Source organism: Larus michahellis, chromosome 8, assembly GCF_964199755.1.
Source record: "Larus michahellis chromosome 8, bLarMic1.1, whole genome shotgun sequence".
Classification (NCBI taxonomy): domain Eukaryota; kingdom Metazoa; phylum Chordata; class Aves; order Charadriiformes; family Laridae; genus Larus; species Larus michahellis.
The window spans coordinates 49,645,587-49,661,267 of NC_133903.1; the positions used below are offsets into that span (position 1 = coordinate 49,645,587).

The following is a 15,681-nucleotide window of genomic DNA, read 5'->3' on the forward strand; positions in this document are numbered from 1 at the left end:
AGTTACCTTTAATTTCTCTGTAACTCAGTTAACTCCATCCCAGTGAAACCATGACGTTCAGTTTTCTCATTTGAAAATTACAAATAACAATCAATATTTCAAGATGGGAAGATAAGACTTAGTTATTACTTGTGTTTTCTGATCCATGAATAAAAACATGATGTTGCTGTAAAAACAAAACAGCAGGTATAATATAGTCATACTGGTTAAATCAATTCATATGGTTTGAACAATGTTCAGTCCTTTTGTAATGGCTTTATTCTCCTTGCATCCATACTAAAAATTTAAATTTGTGCAAAATGCAGGTTCCAGAGCTAGATTCCTATATCTCCTAAAGACTGGTCCAGACTTGATGTATCATGAAGACATACTAAGAAGTCAGGATGCACCAAGAACAAGAACATTCCCCAATTATGTTACATGTACATCAACAGTGTCAGTGTCTTCCAGCATCAAGGGGACTAACAGATTCTTTAGGGCATCTGTCATGGATCCCTAAAAGAAGAGTTTACCCTTGTCTGTCTTTACCCCTGTCTGTACCCTTAGTGTCAGGTCGCAGTCAGAAACAAAAGTTTAGGGGGAAAAAGAAAAAAAAAACCCAACCCAAACCACCCCACCTATTTTTTTTGCCACAGCCTGCTTTCCATGTCCTTTCTTAAAAATAGGCCAAGATCACAAGTTTGCTCCCCAAGCCCCATTGATGTCTGAAAGTTTTGTGTCTTTCTCCTATTTTTGTGGATCTTTGCATTTTTAATTCCTCACCTGGTTTCTCAAAAAAAGAAGGACCTGCAAATTAAGACTTTCAAAATGGCCAGACAAGCATTGCAAAACTTAAGTGGATGTGCATCAGGAACATGCAACTAAACGTGATTTCAGCACAAGCTGAAACACAACATTTATGAGAAAATCATTGACTAGTTAGCTGCAATGGTTAAATGTGGAAAAAGTTCTGGACAAGGTTAAAAATAAAAAGCAAATACTGTAAGGCTGCAGATTAATATAGCAGAGAACACAATATAAAAGTAAGTTTATGCGCTTATATGGGACTAGTAGGAAAGTTACATTATATGTTAAAGAAAGTTACTGACGACAGCACAGGCATAGGTAGATGGAGTAGGTAGGAAAGCTGACAAAGTCAAACGGTCACTGGAGATTTGTTTCCTGTTTTACAGCGCAGTCAGAGCTCATCAGCTGTGTTTAGTAGTGTGGCACAACACAGCGGATGAAAATAATCACCTGCCTCATGGACAAGTTTAATGTACAATAAACTTTACAGTGTGGTTTCAGGTGTTCATAAACAGCGTGGCTGAAGAGAGGGAATCAAGAAACTTATGGCCAATCCATTTCGATGCAGCCATCAATGTAGCTCATATTGTTTCCCAGAGCACAACAGCATTTCCCATATTTATCACTTTTTTTCACCTTAAGTGGCCCAAAAGTTCAAAATCAGTTTTATGGATAATGCATCTTCATTTGGAGCCACTTCTTCTGAGGCTGAAAAGCACATGCACAGCAGCTAACACAGCAGGCTTGGAAAATTAACTTTTGGTCCAGGAACCCAGATAATTTATGTATGATGCTGTGGGATAGTTAATATTCAGAAAAACTCATTATCTTTGTTTCATCCTCCATATGTTAATATCTCTAATTTTCATTAATTTATTTTGGGGGCTTTTGTTTTCATGTGGGTTGGAAAAGACCTTAACTGTGTTTTGTTACAACAGGAAAGACCCCTGTACCTGCACGATTCTTATCATTCGTGAGGAAAGACAAAACTTCAGTTTCACCAACAAACTTATCCTCCCATACACTGGGAGGATATCCACACATATCCACCCATAACACAATGGTTAGAGCCATTGTTAATACATCCTGAATAGGAAGAATACCATTTGGCAGCTTTCTTAAAGAGAACCTCGCAGAATAAGGTATGTGAGATGTAAGGTGTTGGGCACGCTGCCCCTCTGCAGCCGCCAGGTTCTTTACACCTCCTGGGACAAGTCAAACAGCACCTGCAGGTCAATCCCCAAGCGATCAACCGTCTGGAGCCATTTCAATTCCAACACCATGTCTTCACATACAATTTTTTCATTCTAAATCGAGCACGTCGTGGTTTCTTGTGTGAGGGGAACTCCTGCGCACCACCGTTTTGCTCCGCTCTTCACCACCGCCACCTTTGCCCCCTGTGCAGGGAGGATGGTCCGCAGCGCGGGCTGCCCCACCATCAGCTTCTTCCTCTGCACAACCGGGGCTCTCCCCCACATTTTGTCTGATGGGTGAGGAGGGTTCTCGCCCTCCCGCCTTCCTCCCCACAACGGGGCAATCCCCCCCCTCCCCCCCAGGCAGGGCTGGACAGCCTGGGGGTTATTCCCCCTCTCCCTGCCTGAAGGGACACTCCCCACGACCACCTCTCCCCCGGGAAGATGCTCCTCATCCCCCAAGGGAAGATGCCTCGCCCTCCTCCACAGCTCCCTGGGCAGGGGCCTCTGCCCCGGGCCCCTTCTCCACCTCACTGCCTTCAGCCAGGAGGTGCTTCCCTCCCTTTCCCCTGAGAGAAGGGCTCCGTCCCCGGCACTCCGAGGCGAGGCGGGCCCCCGCTACTGCCAGAAGCCCCTGGAGAAGGGGGGCTCTTCCCCTCTCCCCCCGCCCAGGCGACTGCGGCTGGCACTGACCCGTCTCTGCCGTCCTGCTCCTCTCCGCCATATTTGTTGTCATCCCCCCCCTCACCCCCCCAACACGGCGCGAGACGCTGCCTGGCCGTCGCCATGGCAACACACGTCACCGCCAGGGGAGTCCCGCGCCCCCGCCTCCCTCCCCGCCCGCCCGCCCGCCCACAGGCCGCCATGGCGGAGCGGGGGCGGCGGGACCTGATGGACGGTGCCCGGGTAAAGCTTTCCCGGCGCCCCGGGGAGCACGGCCGGGCCCGGGGATGCAGAGTGTTTCTTCCCCTGGTCACCCAGGCCGGCGGCCGCCGTGGTGCTGGCGGGTGGGGCGGCCGTGCGTGGCGGGGATGGAGGGGGAGCCGGCGCTGCGTGAGGGGCGGGGACGGCCGTGCGTGAGGAGAGCCCGGCCGGCCCCTCAGAGCTTCTCGACACCGGTGTTTACAAGCGCTGGTCGCCCAGGGAGGGAAGGGTTTGTTATCTTCTCCCTGGTGACTCTCTGACTCGGCAATTACAGTAACAGCGCCCCGGAGGAGGGGGGTAGTAGCCGGGGGCCTGAGCCCCCAGCCGGGCCTCGCTCCCCGCCCGTGGGGAGTCGGGTCTGGCCCTGCGGTAGCCAGAGGGCTCCGAGGAGGAGCAATTGTGGAGCTCGTTGCGGAGGTGCACGTCCCCCTCCAGCCAGATCAGGGAGCAATTGCAGCCTTGCAGCCCGGAGGGGAGCGGGGGGGGCAGAGGGGCCTGGCGGCCGGTTTGGGTTAGGGGTCTCTGTCGCCCCAGTGGGGAAGGGAGTGCGTTCTTTGCTCTGGTTTCCATCCTGATACACTGGGGTGGAGCAGAGACACTACAAGGAGGCGCTCTTTGGGCAGAGATGGCAAATGCATGTGTGTGTGACTACCCCACCCTGCCCAAAATCTCAGCAGGTGAGTCTGATGATGTGGCAGTTATGTCAACTTTTTTTTTTTTTTTTTACTTAAGGCAGCCCAATGGGGAGCTTCATTATGTGTGTGAGTGTTGCCCGTCTGTCTCCTTGTCCCAGACCTAGCAGGTGAGCCTGACCATATGGCAAATACAGTGATGCTTCCTGGGGACGGGAGGGTTTCTGTGTGTGTGTTTGCAGGCCCACTGGGTGACACTCACCATGTGGCAAACACAGCAATGAAGTCTTTGGTGCAAAGGGGCTAATTATGTGTGTGTTTCCCAAGAGACCCAGCAGGTTGGGTCTGATCATGCGTGTCTCACTAATGCAAGACTGAGACGGAAGTTTCATTGTGCATCATCAACACAGACAAACTCCAAACTCTCAGAAGCGAGGCTAGCCATGGGACAAGGACAGTGTTAAAAGCACAAGCATCAAGGCCTAGAATCATGTATATTTGCATACAGAGGCAGATATGGGGGTGAACGCACCCCAAACTGGTGGCTGTTAAAACTGTGAAACAGGCAGTATGTGTGCAGTGTTAAGCAATGGAAACAGGCAGGACTGTTTCTATGACTATGTACACATTTACTTGTTTGTTTTCTTCTAGCTAGTGAATTAACATAACCACTTCCTAGTGCCCAATGACTAGTCAGTGAAGCACTCCAAGCTTAAAAATCAAGGCAAGTAAAATTGCATCTTTCTTCATCTGAAGTTCTGTTCTTTAAAGATCACTTTGTCTCTCTGTAGCTGGTATGTGCCTTTTCTGCTCCAGTTCAACTCCTGTTAACAAGACTCACATGGATAATAATAATACCTGCAGCTTCTACATGCTTAGATTTTTCTTTAGGGTCAGTTGCTTCCTTTTTCCATGGCTTTTGCGGCCTTGTTCATCCTTCTTTCAGTTCATAGTTATTTGGTTGGTTTTACAGCATCTGTTTTTGTGGTTTGCCTTTCTTTGCTGTTTCATTTCTTTTTCAGCAGCGCTTAGTCTCTTTCCTTTATCTACTTCTCTTCACTGTCAGTATCTTATTTTAGTATTATATAAGCTAATTTAATATTACTTCAGCTATATTCCTTGCCGGTGACTTGATGAAATACCTGTCTAAAGTGGTGTACCAAGGAGGCTTTGTGATGGGGTTAGAAGATACACCCTTGCACAGAAGAACATAAGAGCATGGATACTGCTCTTTGTTCAGCAAGGATCATCTAGTTCCAAGCTCTGGAAAACATTTTCTAGACTTTTCCCTCTGCAATCTTCATAAACTGTAGGTGGTCACTAGCACACAACAAAGGCTGATTTGTCTCACTGCTGACAGTGAACTACAGTAAGTAGACACCCCCCCCACATCCTCTCCCTCATACTCTTTCTCCAGGCTACCAGATCACCCAGGCCCTGTGCTCTTCCTTGTTTGTTGCTGTGCAAATGATCCTGGGACATCCCTCTTCAGAATATGCCACGTGTACTCTGGTCTCTTTCTGCTGTCCATTCAGATCTCATGGCTGGTTGTTTATATTAAATGTTCTTGCACATCCATTGAGAAACATCATCAGCACCAATTCAGGCTTAACATAGACAAAAACATTCTCTCCTGGAATCCCTCCATGTGTGTCTCCTACCTGTCTGTCTGTCACAAAAAACGAACCTGATTCCTTTTCCTCTTTACTTGTCTAATCTCTTATCAGTTCTGGCTTTGTCTTTCTCTTTAAAAAGGTGGCCGTATCAGTAGCTAGGACACTTTTGCTTCTGGTCATCCTTTATCCTGCTACAACGTCTTTCTTTTAGGTTCCCTGCCATTTCCCATCTCAGCCCTCTTTCAAGTAATTTCTCATATTAGTATTACTTACCTCTTCATTGATTCATCTAAACTTTCCTTTTTATTTTTTCTTAAGGTCTTACACAGTTATGGCCGAGTCTGCAGCTCTAGTCTGGTTTCTTATCATGTCCCCGTGTCCCCTTATTCCCTTTGTTCTACTTGCTATTCCAACTTTAGTGTCCCCTCATCCATATTTCATTCCTATCTATTAATACTTATATAGCATTTTTCATCTGTAAATTTTCTAAGAATTAAGTGCCTGTGGAGAAGCCTTCTGTATCAGTTCTTCAGATGACCTCTTTATTCACATTTCTCTGAGAGACTCAATTCTATGGTGACCACAAATACTAATCCAAAGGCCTTTTGCATCTAACTGCCATTCTATTAACTTAACTCAGTAACCTGCAAGAAGGTCTATTGAAATCCAAGACATCTGGGGGAAAGCACTTTTTCCAGTCAAATTAGCTCTTCTGAGTTAACACACTTGAAAAACCTAGAAATGCCACACTCATTTTTTCAGTCTGAGTTTAATGCTATGTTATAGTCGCCTCACCAAGCTGAAATGGTGTTAAATATAGATGATATGCAGTCTTTCCAAAAACAGTAAGATAATTTGACAAGAGAGAACTGGAAAGTTCATATAGAAAGGTTTTTTTGAAAATAGAAGGATAACTGAATGGTGTAACTTGAAGAATAAGGGCTGAAGAATGAGGGAAAATAGTACTCAGGAGAAGCAGTTGCTCGTTTTTATTTATGCATTTTTAGAGCACCTGAAAATATGTTACGGTGCCCATTAGTACAAAGATGTCTTTGGTCCCTGCCCTTCCAAAGCTGATTTTGGACATCACAAAGCAAAGACTAACACAACAGCGTTGCAAAACGCTGCTGCCCTGGTTATCTTCATAATCGCTGTTTCAGCCATATTCCTCACTTCAACGTATCGCTCCCCTCTTTCAGCAGCTTAGCAAGCAAAAGCTACTTCACTTTTGTGGCTCTTTACAGCTTATTCCCACCCTACCGTCTTTTAATATCCTATAGAGAAATCAACGTCTTCCCCCCACACATTTCATTCAGTAATAACTCTCTACTTGTTACATTTTCAAACCAGCACCTTCATGCTTTCCCTTGCTGCTGCTTCTCACTCCCACTCACCTAATTTTCCTCCTTCAAATCCCTCCCTAAAAATCTCCTATGCTGTGATGTCTACTGAAGGAATGATAATGAATAGTCAGCCGTGTGCCAAGATTTACTGTCTATCATGGTGACTAGTCTTGTCGTCTTCTGATCTGTCTCTTGCAACCACTTCTTGTGTTGGGCTGAATGTGAGTTGAAGCAGGCCCCCTCTTTTTGACATGTTAGTTATGGGTGCTGGAGTGGACTCTTAAAATCCATTATATAAACAAATAATACCAAATTGAAGCAACGGAAATAAAAATGGAAATGCCGGCCAAACCCAGGAAGATTAGGCAATAATTCAGTTATGATTCATCAGCTTAGGTAAATTTACATAAAAATTAATGTGATTGACAACTCCGTTACAAATATTGAGAAAGAAATTATTTTTCTAAATTCGGATTTGTACCATTTCTCTATTTATAATCTATAAGGACTTGAGAAGTATGTTTTACTTTTTTATCTGTGCTTATATTTGAAACATTAGGTATTCTGTCTTTTTTGTTTGTTTATCTTTTGTCTGCAGCCCGCAAGACTGTGTGGTGACTAAAGAACGTGAGAAAGCATAATACCACAAGAGCAAAGACTGAAAGGAAAAAAGATTTCTGATTGCTTTTTTTTTTTAACGACTATAATTCAAATAAGTTGAAGATAGAATGATTTGCATTACACATTCAATACTTTCGATTCAACTTGAGGTGGCTGCTGTCAATACATATCTGTTGAAACCCCAAAGATATTCCAAGAAAATCAATAAAAATCCAATTTTACAATCCTGATATTTTCAGAGTGTTTAAAAAATTGGCAAAAAACTACCCTTTTTTATACATTACAGAAAAGCCAGTAAGGTGCATTATTGATTTTTCACAAATTGTTTTTAAGTGACTGTTAAGGCTGGATGAGAACAAGAAGCTAGTGTACTAACACAAGTTTTGCACGCGTTTGACACACCACGTATATGGTATGGTGTATGGTATGGTTCTTTAAAGTGGGTATTTAAAAATCCAAGTGTAATTGTAGAAATCATATAATTACTTTTTTTGTATCAGATTCCCTGTGTAGAATGAAGTAGTGCATGCATTCAAGTATATGTTCTAAGGGTACTTCAACTTTGACCGCTGTCAGAGAAAAGGCCGTTACAATATTTCTGCTACAAACGTGCCATCAATGTTGTCTGTGCAAGCAGAGAAGGTACAATGCAAATTAAAATAAGAGAAAGGAAGACAGAAAAGGAAGACAGAAAAGGAAGACAGAAAAGGAAGACAGAAAAGGAAGACAGAAAAGGAAGACAGAAAAGGAAGACAGAAAAGGAAGACAGAAAAGGAAGACAGAAAAGGAAGACAGAAAAGGAAGACAGAAAAGGAAGACAGAAAAGGAAGACAGAAAAGGAAGACAGAAAAGGAAGACAGAAAAGGAAGACAGAAAAGGAAGACAGAAAAGGAAGACAGAAAAGGGGAAAAAAAAAAAGTCTGGTCAGAGTTTTTAGCCAGGATGTCATGGTCTGGTGGATTGAGACAGAAAATTAATAAAGGAAAAAAGAGAGCCAAAATGAAAAACCAAAGCCTAGACTGAGGTAGCAAAAATGAAGTGAATTTTAAAACATGCATATATAGTGGAGGAATGCTATAATCTTGTTATTGTAACCTTGATCCGCTCTTTCTCTTCTTCCAGCATTTATTGCTCTCATTAGTTATGTAGTGTCTGAAAGCAGATTGTAAATTTCTTGTGTCAGGACAGTGTCGTTAATGTATTCTGAACATGCCTAGTATAACTTTAGATGTTGTATACAAAAATAATATCATCTTTTGGGGTTTTCTGTATTATTTCTAGGCATAGGAAAAATTAAGATGCAGCAAGCCTGGAAAGGTCAAACTGTGTCTCCCCTCATTCTGTGCATGACTTCAGAAATAATCAAAAAGTTATGCTGAGATAACTGATATGAAACCTGAGACACCGTGATCACAAAACTTGGATCAATTTGTGCCCATGCGGGCGAAGCATCATCTCATTTCACTCCTGAAAATATTTTTTTTAATTTTACATTTTATGGATATTTTGAACTGTTTGTTCCTAACAATTGTCCTCACGGATGTGCATCAATATTGTGTAATTACACAGAGAAACTGTCAGCCTGCGGGAACCCAATCGGTAAATTACAACTGTACTGAGAGCGGAAGGGGAGCAAGTTATGACTCCAGGATTTTGAGCGCTACCTTCCTTTTCTGCTCTTCCGCAAGCACTTTTGAGCTTGTAAAAGTGGTGGACTGCCAACGTGTGGTGCTTTCTCAGACCCGCTTCCTTTCTCTTTCACTGCTCCTCGGAGCAGGGCAGAGCTTTGCTGAGGGCTGGGTTGCCCATGTGCACTTATGGCCTGCCTCTGACTAGGACGGGAAAGAACGGTCAGTGCCAGCCCCCCAGATGCAGAATGGAAAAAGAAATGTTACCCAAGGACAGGTAAAAATGCTTACTATTACAATCCTGATATTTTTCAGTTATTTTCAGGAAATAAAGAACCTTCATTTTTAAGTTCCCAACAGAAAGGTAAACATGTGTATACGATAAAAATGCACTTTTTCTGGGAAAGACGAAGGGCTGAGTCAGTTCTCCTGGATTTGAACCTGTCAAATCGTGACAGGTTTTATTGTTCTAGGTGAATGTCCAGCACATTCAAGTCTAAGAAAGAACGTGTCTTGCCCTTTTATTCATGGTTTTCTAGATTACTCCAAGAACTCGTGAATGATTGTGTCTAATCTGTATCTGGAGAGGCAATATACTTGGACAATTACATTCAAAGGTGATTGGTATTTTTTTAATACAGGATCGAGACAGGTCAGGAATTTCAAACCTCAAGTGTGATGCTAAGCAAGAATTACAATACTGTGCCACACAATACTGTGCAGGTGGAAGGGGCCCAAAGAGCTCTCCTACGCTGGAACCCTGCAATTCCCTGGAAGCTGTCAGTAGTGAAAGTACTTTCAAGTATCTTTTAATCATGTAACTGCTAAATAAACTGTTACTTTGCGGGTATTTCCAAGGGGTCTACGTGATCCTGATACGGTCCTGGTGGCAGTGACTACTATGCCTAAGCTTAGAAATTAAAATATATGCTTCTGTGATGTTTTCATATATTTATTGAAAATTATTTAATATCTAAGTATTAGTTTTTCATTAATATTTCTGTATTACTAGGGACATTTTCCAGACTCTGTCCTGTATTTATACAGACACATTTTATGCATTGTGTTTTAATATTCTATGAACTCTACAATTCTCCTCTATCTTTTAGTCCTTTTTAGCATCTACTTTGTTAAAATTCTTTTAATGTAGCTAGTGAACATCTGGAAAGATGAGAGAGGTAGAATCAGAACTTAGTTTGGGATTAACTGAACAATTGTTTGCTGTCTTGACACTAATTATTGGGGTCCCAACTGAAATTTCATTCTTTAGCAGAGAGTTCATAATGGATTTAGGAACCATGTTAAGTTCCATATTTTTTAAATAAATTCGTGATTTGGTTTCAGTTACAATTTCTCAAGGTTCCAGTGGCACAGAAAAAGGAGCAGCAATCTGAGAGACAATCACTAGATGTAGCAGCTGGGAGAGAGGAGGTAAACTGAAATTGCAGGAATTTACTTTAGACTGCAATAAGCTTATGTTCGCTAACACATGGCAACTAATACACGATAAAATCCCAGTGCAGAAAGGCCATTTTTAGTTTTCACATTTGTTAGCAGATCATGGTAAACAGTTGGCTCACCCTAATATGCACTTGTCTTCCCTAGGATTTTTTTCACGTGCTAAGTGGCAAGGAACTGTCTTTTTCTCCTATCGTGTACAAGGCCTACAAGTGCTCAGATAGGATTGAAATAGATCTATGCCAACTTAAGCCACGTGGACTAACAATGATCTTTTTTTTTTTTTTTTCCTTTTAAAAGCATCCAAGGAAGGAATTCAGAGGCTGCAGGTAGATTGCTTTTGGTAGTTAAGTTCACATGTGGGCTCGAGTTCAACGCACCGGGTGGCTGATGGAGTCAGCCATCAAGGTCCTCGTTCACCGTACGCCCATTGTTTTTGCTCTGTACTTGTGCAAGAACACCGTTGGCTTGCCAGTCATTCCGTAAACCATGCAGGGCCACCAAAAGAAGTCCTTATAGTGCAAAATATTATCAACATTGGTCTTTAATAATAGTACAATAAGGAAAACTCAAGCCCATAGCAGCACACCAAACAGCTTAGAAAAGGGATAATGGGAGGTCAGAGCCATTCTCTGTGGACTCCAGGGTACAGAGTAAAGCAAAATATGGGGCCTACCAAGGCCAACCACCTTCTAGTGGGTGCTGCCCATGCAAACTTCAGCCTGACCATCTTGAGATAGGCAGAGATCTGGCTTCAGCATCGTTAGAGAATCGTTACACCAACTACATTCAAAATCGCATTTTAAAATCACTATTTTATGTGTTTGAAGACATAAAACACACAGCATCTTTTCTTTAATTTCTCCTTATTTTGGCCAAGTAATATAAAAAACCTAGTTATTCCTGAACACTGTGATTACCAAAGTTGTTTCCCTTGTTATAGCTAGCAATGCTGAGAAATGGATATTCAGTAAGACATAATCACACCCAGTTATCTGTCCCCAACCTTGAAAATAGAGTCTGTAGAAAAATTTACATGAACTTTTTGAAGTTTGCACCTGTAACAACTTCTTATGCATTCTAGAGCTTCTGGGACCTTCACAGCATGCAAGCTTTTCTGCCCCTGCCTGCAAGAGTTAGTGGTCTGATAGAAGAAAAAAAAATCCTTGAAATTAAGGACTGAAGGAAATGAACAGGTATATATGTATTTGATCAGAAACTGCAGAAACCATTTAAGGTAATTACTACCTAATCTATCTTGAAATCAAGAACAATTTCAAAATTAAGACATTAATATGAAATTAGAATGACTTGAAGTTTGGATGAAGGAAGTGCACAGTAAAAAATGTAGTTACATATCATGTTTATCTTCTAAATGAGGATATTTGGTGAAGCACAGATGGGCTACTGTATCTCTTAATCCTCTGACCCACAAGGATTGGCAGAGAGACAGTGTTCCCATTAATACATCTCTCACTTCTACTTTTTACATGGCACTGAAATATTACATTTGGGAACTCATTGACTCACTTAGGATGTGGCTGCTGTACCAGAAAAAGGAAGCTAATTTCCTTTTCGTATTTTGAGCGCACACAAAAGTGGTGGCAACTTAGGAATAAGCTCTTAGAAATAGCAGCTGGAATATAAAAACTCTTAAAATGTTACCTACCAGAAAGTAATGTTCCATTATACAGGAGAACTGAAGTTCAAGTGTACTGAGGGTCTGATTAAGGAGTGGGCACAGCACTCTCAGGACAGCTAACCTTAACCGTACTGAAACAGTGCCAAAATTAGAATGGATGGCAGAGTTGCTCACAAACCAGACACAGTATCTGCAACTTGACAACGTCCATAGGGGTGGGCTTCCAAGTAAATTCCACCTTCGCTTAAAATTCTGTACTGGAAATTGCAGGATTGGACACTAGAGTGGTAACCCCATCAGCCACCTTAAGTTATACCATCCGATGGGGTCACACATGACTGAGCATCACTCGAGAATCCCACTGTAGAGCAAGGAACTGCTTTGGTTTCCCAAGTCTCACGCTTACCCAGCAGGACCTTCCTCCCACACCGTAAGCAAGAACTTTTACAGGGAGCGGCTGCAACCAGCCAGTGAACCAGAAAGTGACAGAGATGTTGGTAAAGTGTCCCAGTACAGCACTGCACTCTTACAGAGATTTACACAATAGGCAGGGTTTAAAACAAACACAAGAATAGATGCTATTTAATTAGGACCTTCACAGAAAAACATCTGGTATAATTGGTTAAGGGGAAGTCTTTACTCAGGCAACATTTATTGGGATATAAACAATGTCCAATTGTAAAAGCTAATTAAACAGCAGGGCTAAGGTAACAGAGAGTTTTGCCTGCATGACTAGGATATAAGGTTTATAAACCATGCTGTTATGGGACAACAACAACAAGAACAAATAACAGTGTATCCAAAAAGTCAATTATGCCCTTCTTTTAGTAATAACATGCTCCAGAGGTCAGAGAATACTTTTTCTTAAGTAACATAGCCAGTTTTCTATAGAGATTGAAGCTTGATTACGGTTCAGCGTTTGTTGGGAAACTGAAAGCAGCAAACCCAGCCGGATGGATATTTCAGCCTATTCGGCGACACATTATTAGCCCATCCCCGCGAAGCTCTAGGCACCCTCATGCCCTTTGCTTTCACGGAGCAAATTCTCTGATTTTGAGCCATCTGGCCTATAGCAGTTTCCAAGGAACTCGCATCATTGACCATATGTTATTTCAAAGTGTCCCTTTAAAGAAAGTTCATTTGGAAGTGATGGGGATATTTTTATTTTTTTATATAAATATATATACACACACATAGTTGAACTAATGGAAATTAAATGGCAGGTACACTCATCCAGGTAGGTACAAATTCAGTGACAAATGCATCTTGTAGAGCTTCTTCAGACATTTTGCAATGGATGGCAGCCTGGGTTTACCTAATCCCTCCAGACTGCCTCCAGGTTGTGCATAGGAAAGCCTCAACCTTCTGCAGCATCTCTGGCGTTGTTTCTACTTGGCAGCACCACACCTGCCGTTACAGTCCATTCAGTTGCAGCCTCCATGACAAAGAGAATTCTGCTTTATTAACTTTCTTCTTGTTTATCTTGTTTGTACCGGTGGAATGACATACCTCTGCAAACTGGCAAGAAAATAAGAGGTTTAGAGGCCAGGCGTATACTCTGTGTTTTGTGAAGACAGAGGGATGTTTTTCCCTTGAATGTCATTCTATGCACTAATATAATCCATGGGGATTGAGAAGCACCATTTGTCATATACTATGAACAACTGAAATACAGAATCTCCCAAGAAGCCCTCTTCCAAACCAACGATGTCCGTAAGACCTTTACTGTTTTTCATGTGAACCCTATTAAGGCATCATTTTTTTTTAAAGTTATCTTGACACAGTATAGGCTCAAGTGCATTTGCTGTGCTTTCCAACCGTGGCCATCAACCAACCTGAATGCTGTGAGAAGGCTGCACACCGAGCAGTGGGACACAAATGCACTGAAATCTTAAGCTAGTTAATAGTCTTTTAAAGCGCACATAATTTTCTCACAAGCCAAATATCTGCAGCAATCCAAGTAGAAAACTAACTTTAAAAACTTTTAATGCTTTTTAAATTCATAGCCTCTAGCGATATATTATAATGAACAGTAGGCATAAAACTATACTCAAAACCTTAAATGTTTTCACAATAATTTTTACTTTTAATAATTTAATTTACTGCATTTTAGATTTGAAAGTAGCAGGGACAATTTCAAACGAAAACTTCAAAAACAAGATACAACCAAAGACTTTTACAGGATGAAAGAACACATGTAAGGAGGATCGAGACCCTACAGTGAGATCAGCCATTAGCTAATTAAATATGTGACTAAAATTCATCATTTTAAATAGCAGCCGTATTGATGGTGAGCAATCTGGTAAGCAAACAAATGATAGTGGATTTTTTTTTTCATGTCTTCAGAGAGAAACATTTATCTTAATAAGATTCACTATGCCATAATACACGTGGAATAAGTCAATGTCTACTAATTAAAGGACACTGTCAAACTGATTTTCTAAACAGCTAATTAAAATATGTAGCATCTAATACAGCACTTCTTGCAAAGTATGCTGCGCTTAAAAAATACATTCCAGTAAAAGTTACTTGTTTTTCTATTCCCCTGTGTTTGCTTTTTTTAATTGGTTTTGCAACAAAGGAGGATCTGCTGAACTAAGGTTCTGCTTCTGTATCAAGCCCCATTAACGCACACCCCGGTACTTATGCAGAAGCCAAATGATTTGTAGATCTAAAAGTCTATACAAGGAAACAATGACACTAATCCTAAGGGTTTGCTGTTGTTGCTTTTTCAAGGATGACAAGATTTTCTCTCTCTGTTTTGGGGGGGATTTTCGATAATCTAGGTGTTACTTGAAACCGTAAAATTATCAAAAAGAAATGTGATTTTCATATTGATGAGGAATCTTTAACCTTCCATTTTATAGATTACGTTAGTTTCTCAGAATAAGCAGGCTTCTCTGTTTCTTATTCTGATTCTGCATGGAGCTTTTTCAAGAGAAAGAAGTTGTTGTAGATCTGTCAGCAAGGCTCTAGGAGTAGGAGGATGTTTGGATTTCCGGCATATTGCAACGCAGTTCTTGGCCACCAGCAAAGCTATGTGTGTGAATCTCATTTTATATCCGCTGTTTGCAATACCACATATTTTAAGAGACATTTGAAATAGTCTCCATACTCCTAATTCTAGATAAGTAATCACAAATCATTCCCTAAAAGAAGCTGAGAAGGCAAAATACATACCTTGACGTAACTCACGTCATGAGAAACTATGGATGAAATGGTGCTGTCATAGAAATATAATAAAATCTGTTGTACCTTGAACAACTTAAATCAGTATTCAAAGTTCTTAGCTCAAATCAGCCTATTGTTTGTTTTTTCTTTCTAGATTCAGATCTAACAGTATTTTCCATGACATGATTTTTTGCATTAGAACATTATTAGCCAGCTAATCTTATTACTCAATTTTTTAACCTTTTTTAAAATGTGTATTTTTGCAGTGCAGAAAGCTGATACAGTAAATTATTAATTCTGTGAATGCTAATTAGTTTTACACCGGGAAATATACAGAACTCATCTTCAATTCATATTTGCATTATGTTTTTCTCTAAAGATCACCTCAGCCACCGCTTCCACCACTTCCCCTTCTTTTCCATCCTTGACCAATACACAGAAAACATTATATTTCCAGCCAAGGTATATGCAACATCCTTCAGAATGCATCAGAGCAGATCCTTCATCAGCTGAAGGAATGATTGCATTAACAATATTAGGTCCTTCCTGCCCCGGAAGGCATAAAACAAGCTTGGGTTGTCCAAACATTTTGTCTTCTCCAGCAAAGGGCTGATTTTACCACGTGTCAACTAAGACATTACGAACACCCCTTGTCCTTTCACGTCCC

The 15,681-nt window shown here is 41.4% G+C and overlaps 1 protein-coding gene and 1 long non-coding RNA gene across 5 annotated transcripts in view; one reads left to right on the forward strand and one right to left on the reverse strand.

Annotated features, from left to right (window-relative positions):
• The window catches only part of LOC141747155 (BEN domain-containing protein 5), a 969,363-nt gene extending 966,636 nt beyond the window's left edge, over positions 1-2,727 (reverse strand). For all 4 annotated transcript variants that reach the window (XM_074596964.1, XM_074596965.1, XM_074596963.1 and 1 more), the window contains exon 1: positions 2,673-2,727. In XM_074596964.1, the coding sequence (XP_074453065.1) occupies positions 2,673-2,715 (43 nt within the window). In that variant the 5' untranslated portion in view covers positions 2,716-2,727. The remainder of the gene's footprint in view (positions 1-2,672) is intronic.
• Positions 2,728-2,828: 101 nt separating this feature from the next.
• Positions 2,829-9,692, forward strand: LOC141747421 (uncharacterized). The gene is made up of 4 exons (XR_012588722.1): positions 2,829-2,885; positions 3,636-3,705; positions 4,187-4,259; positions 7,093-9,692. It is a non-coding gene; the product is annotated as an uncharacterized LOC141747421 (long non-coding RNA).
• The last annotated feature ends 5,989 nt before the right edge of the window (positions 9,693-15,681 follow it).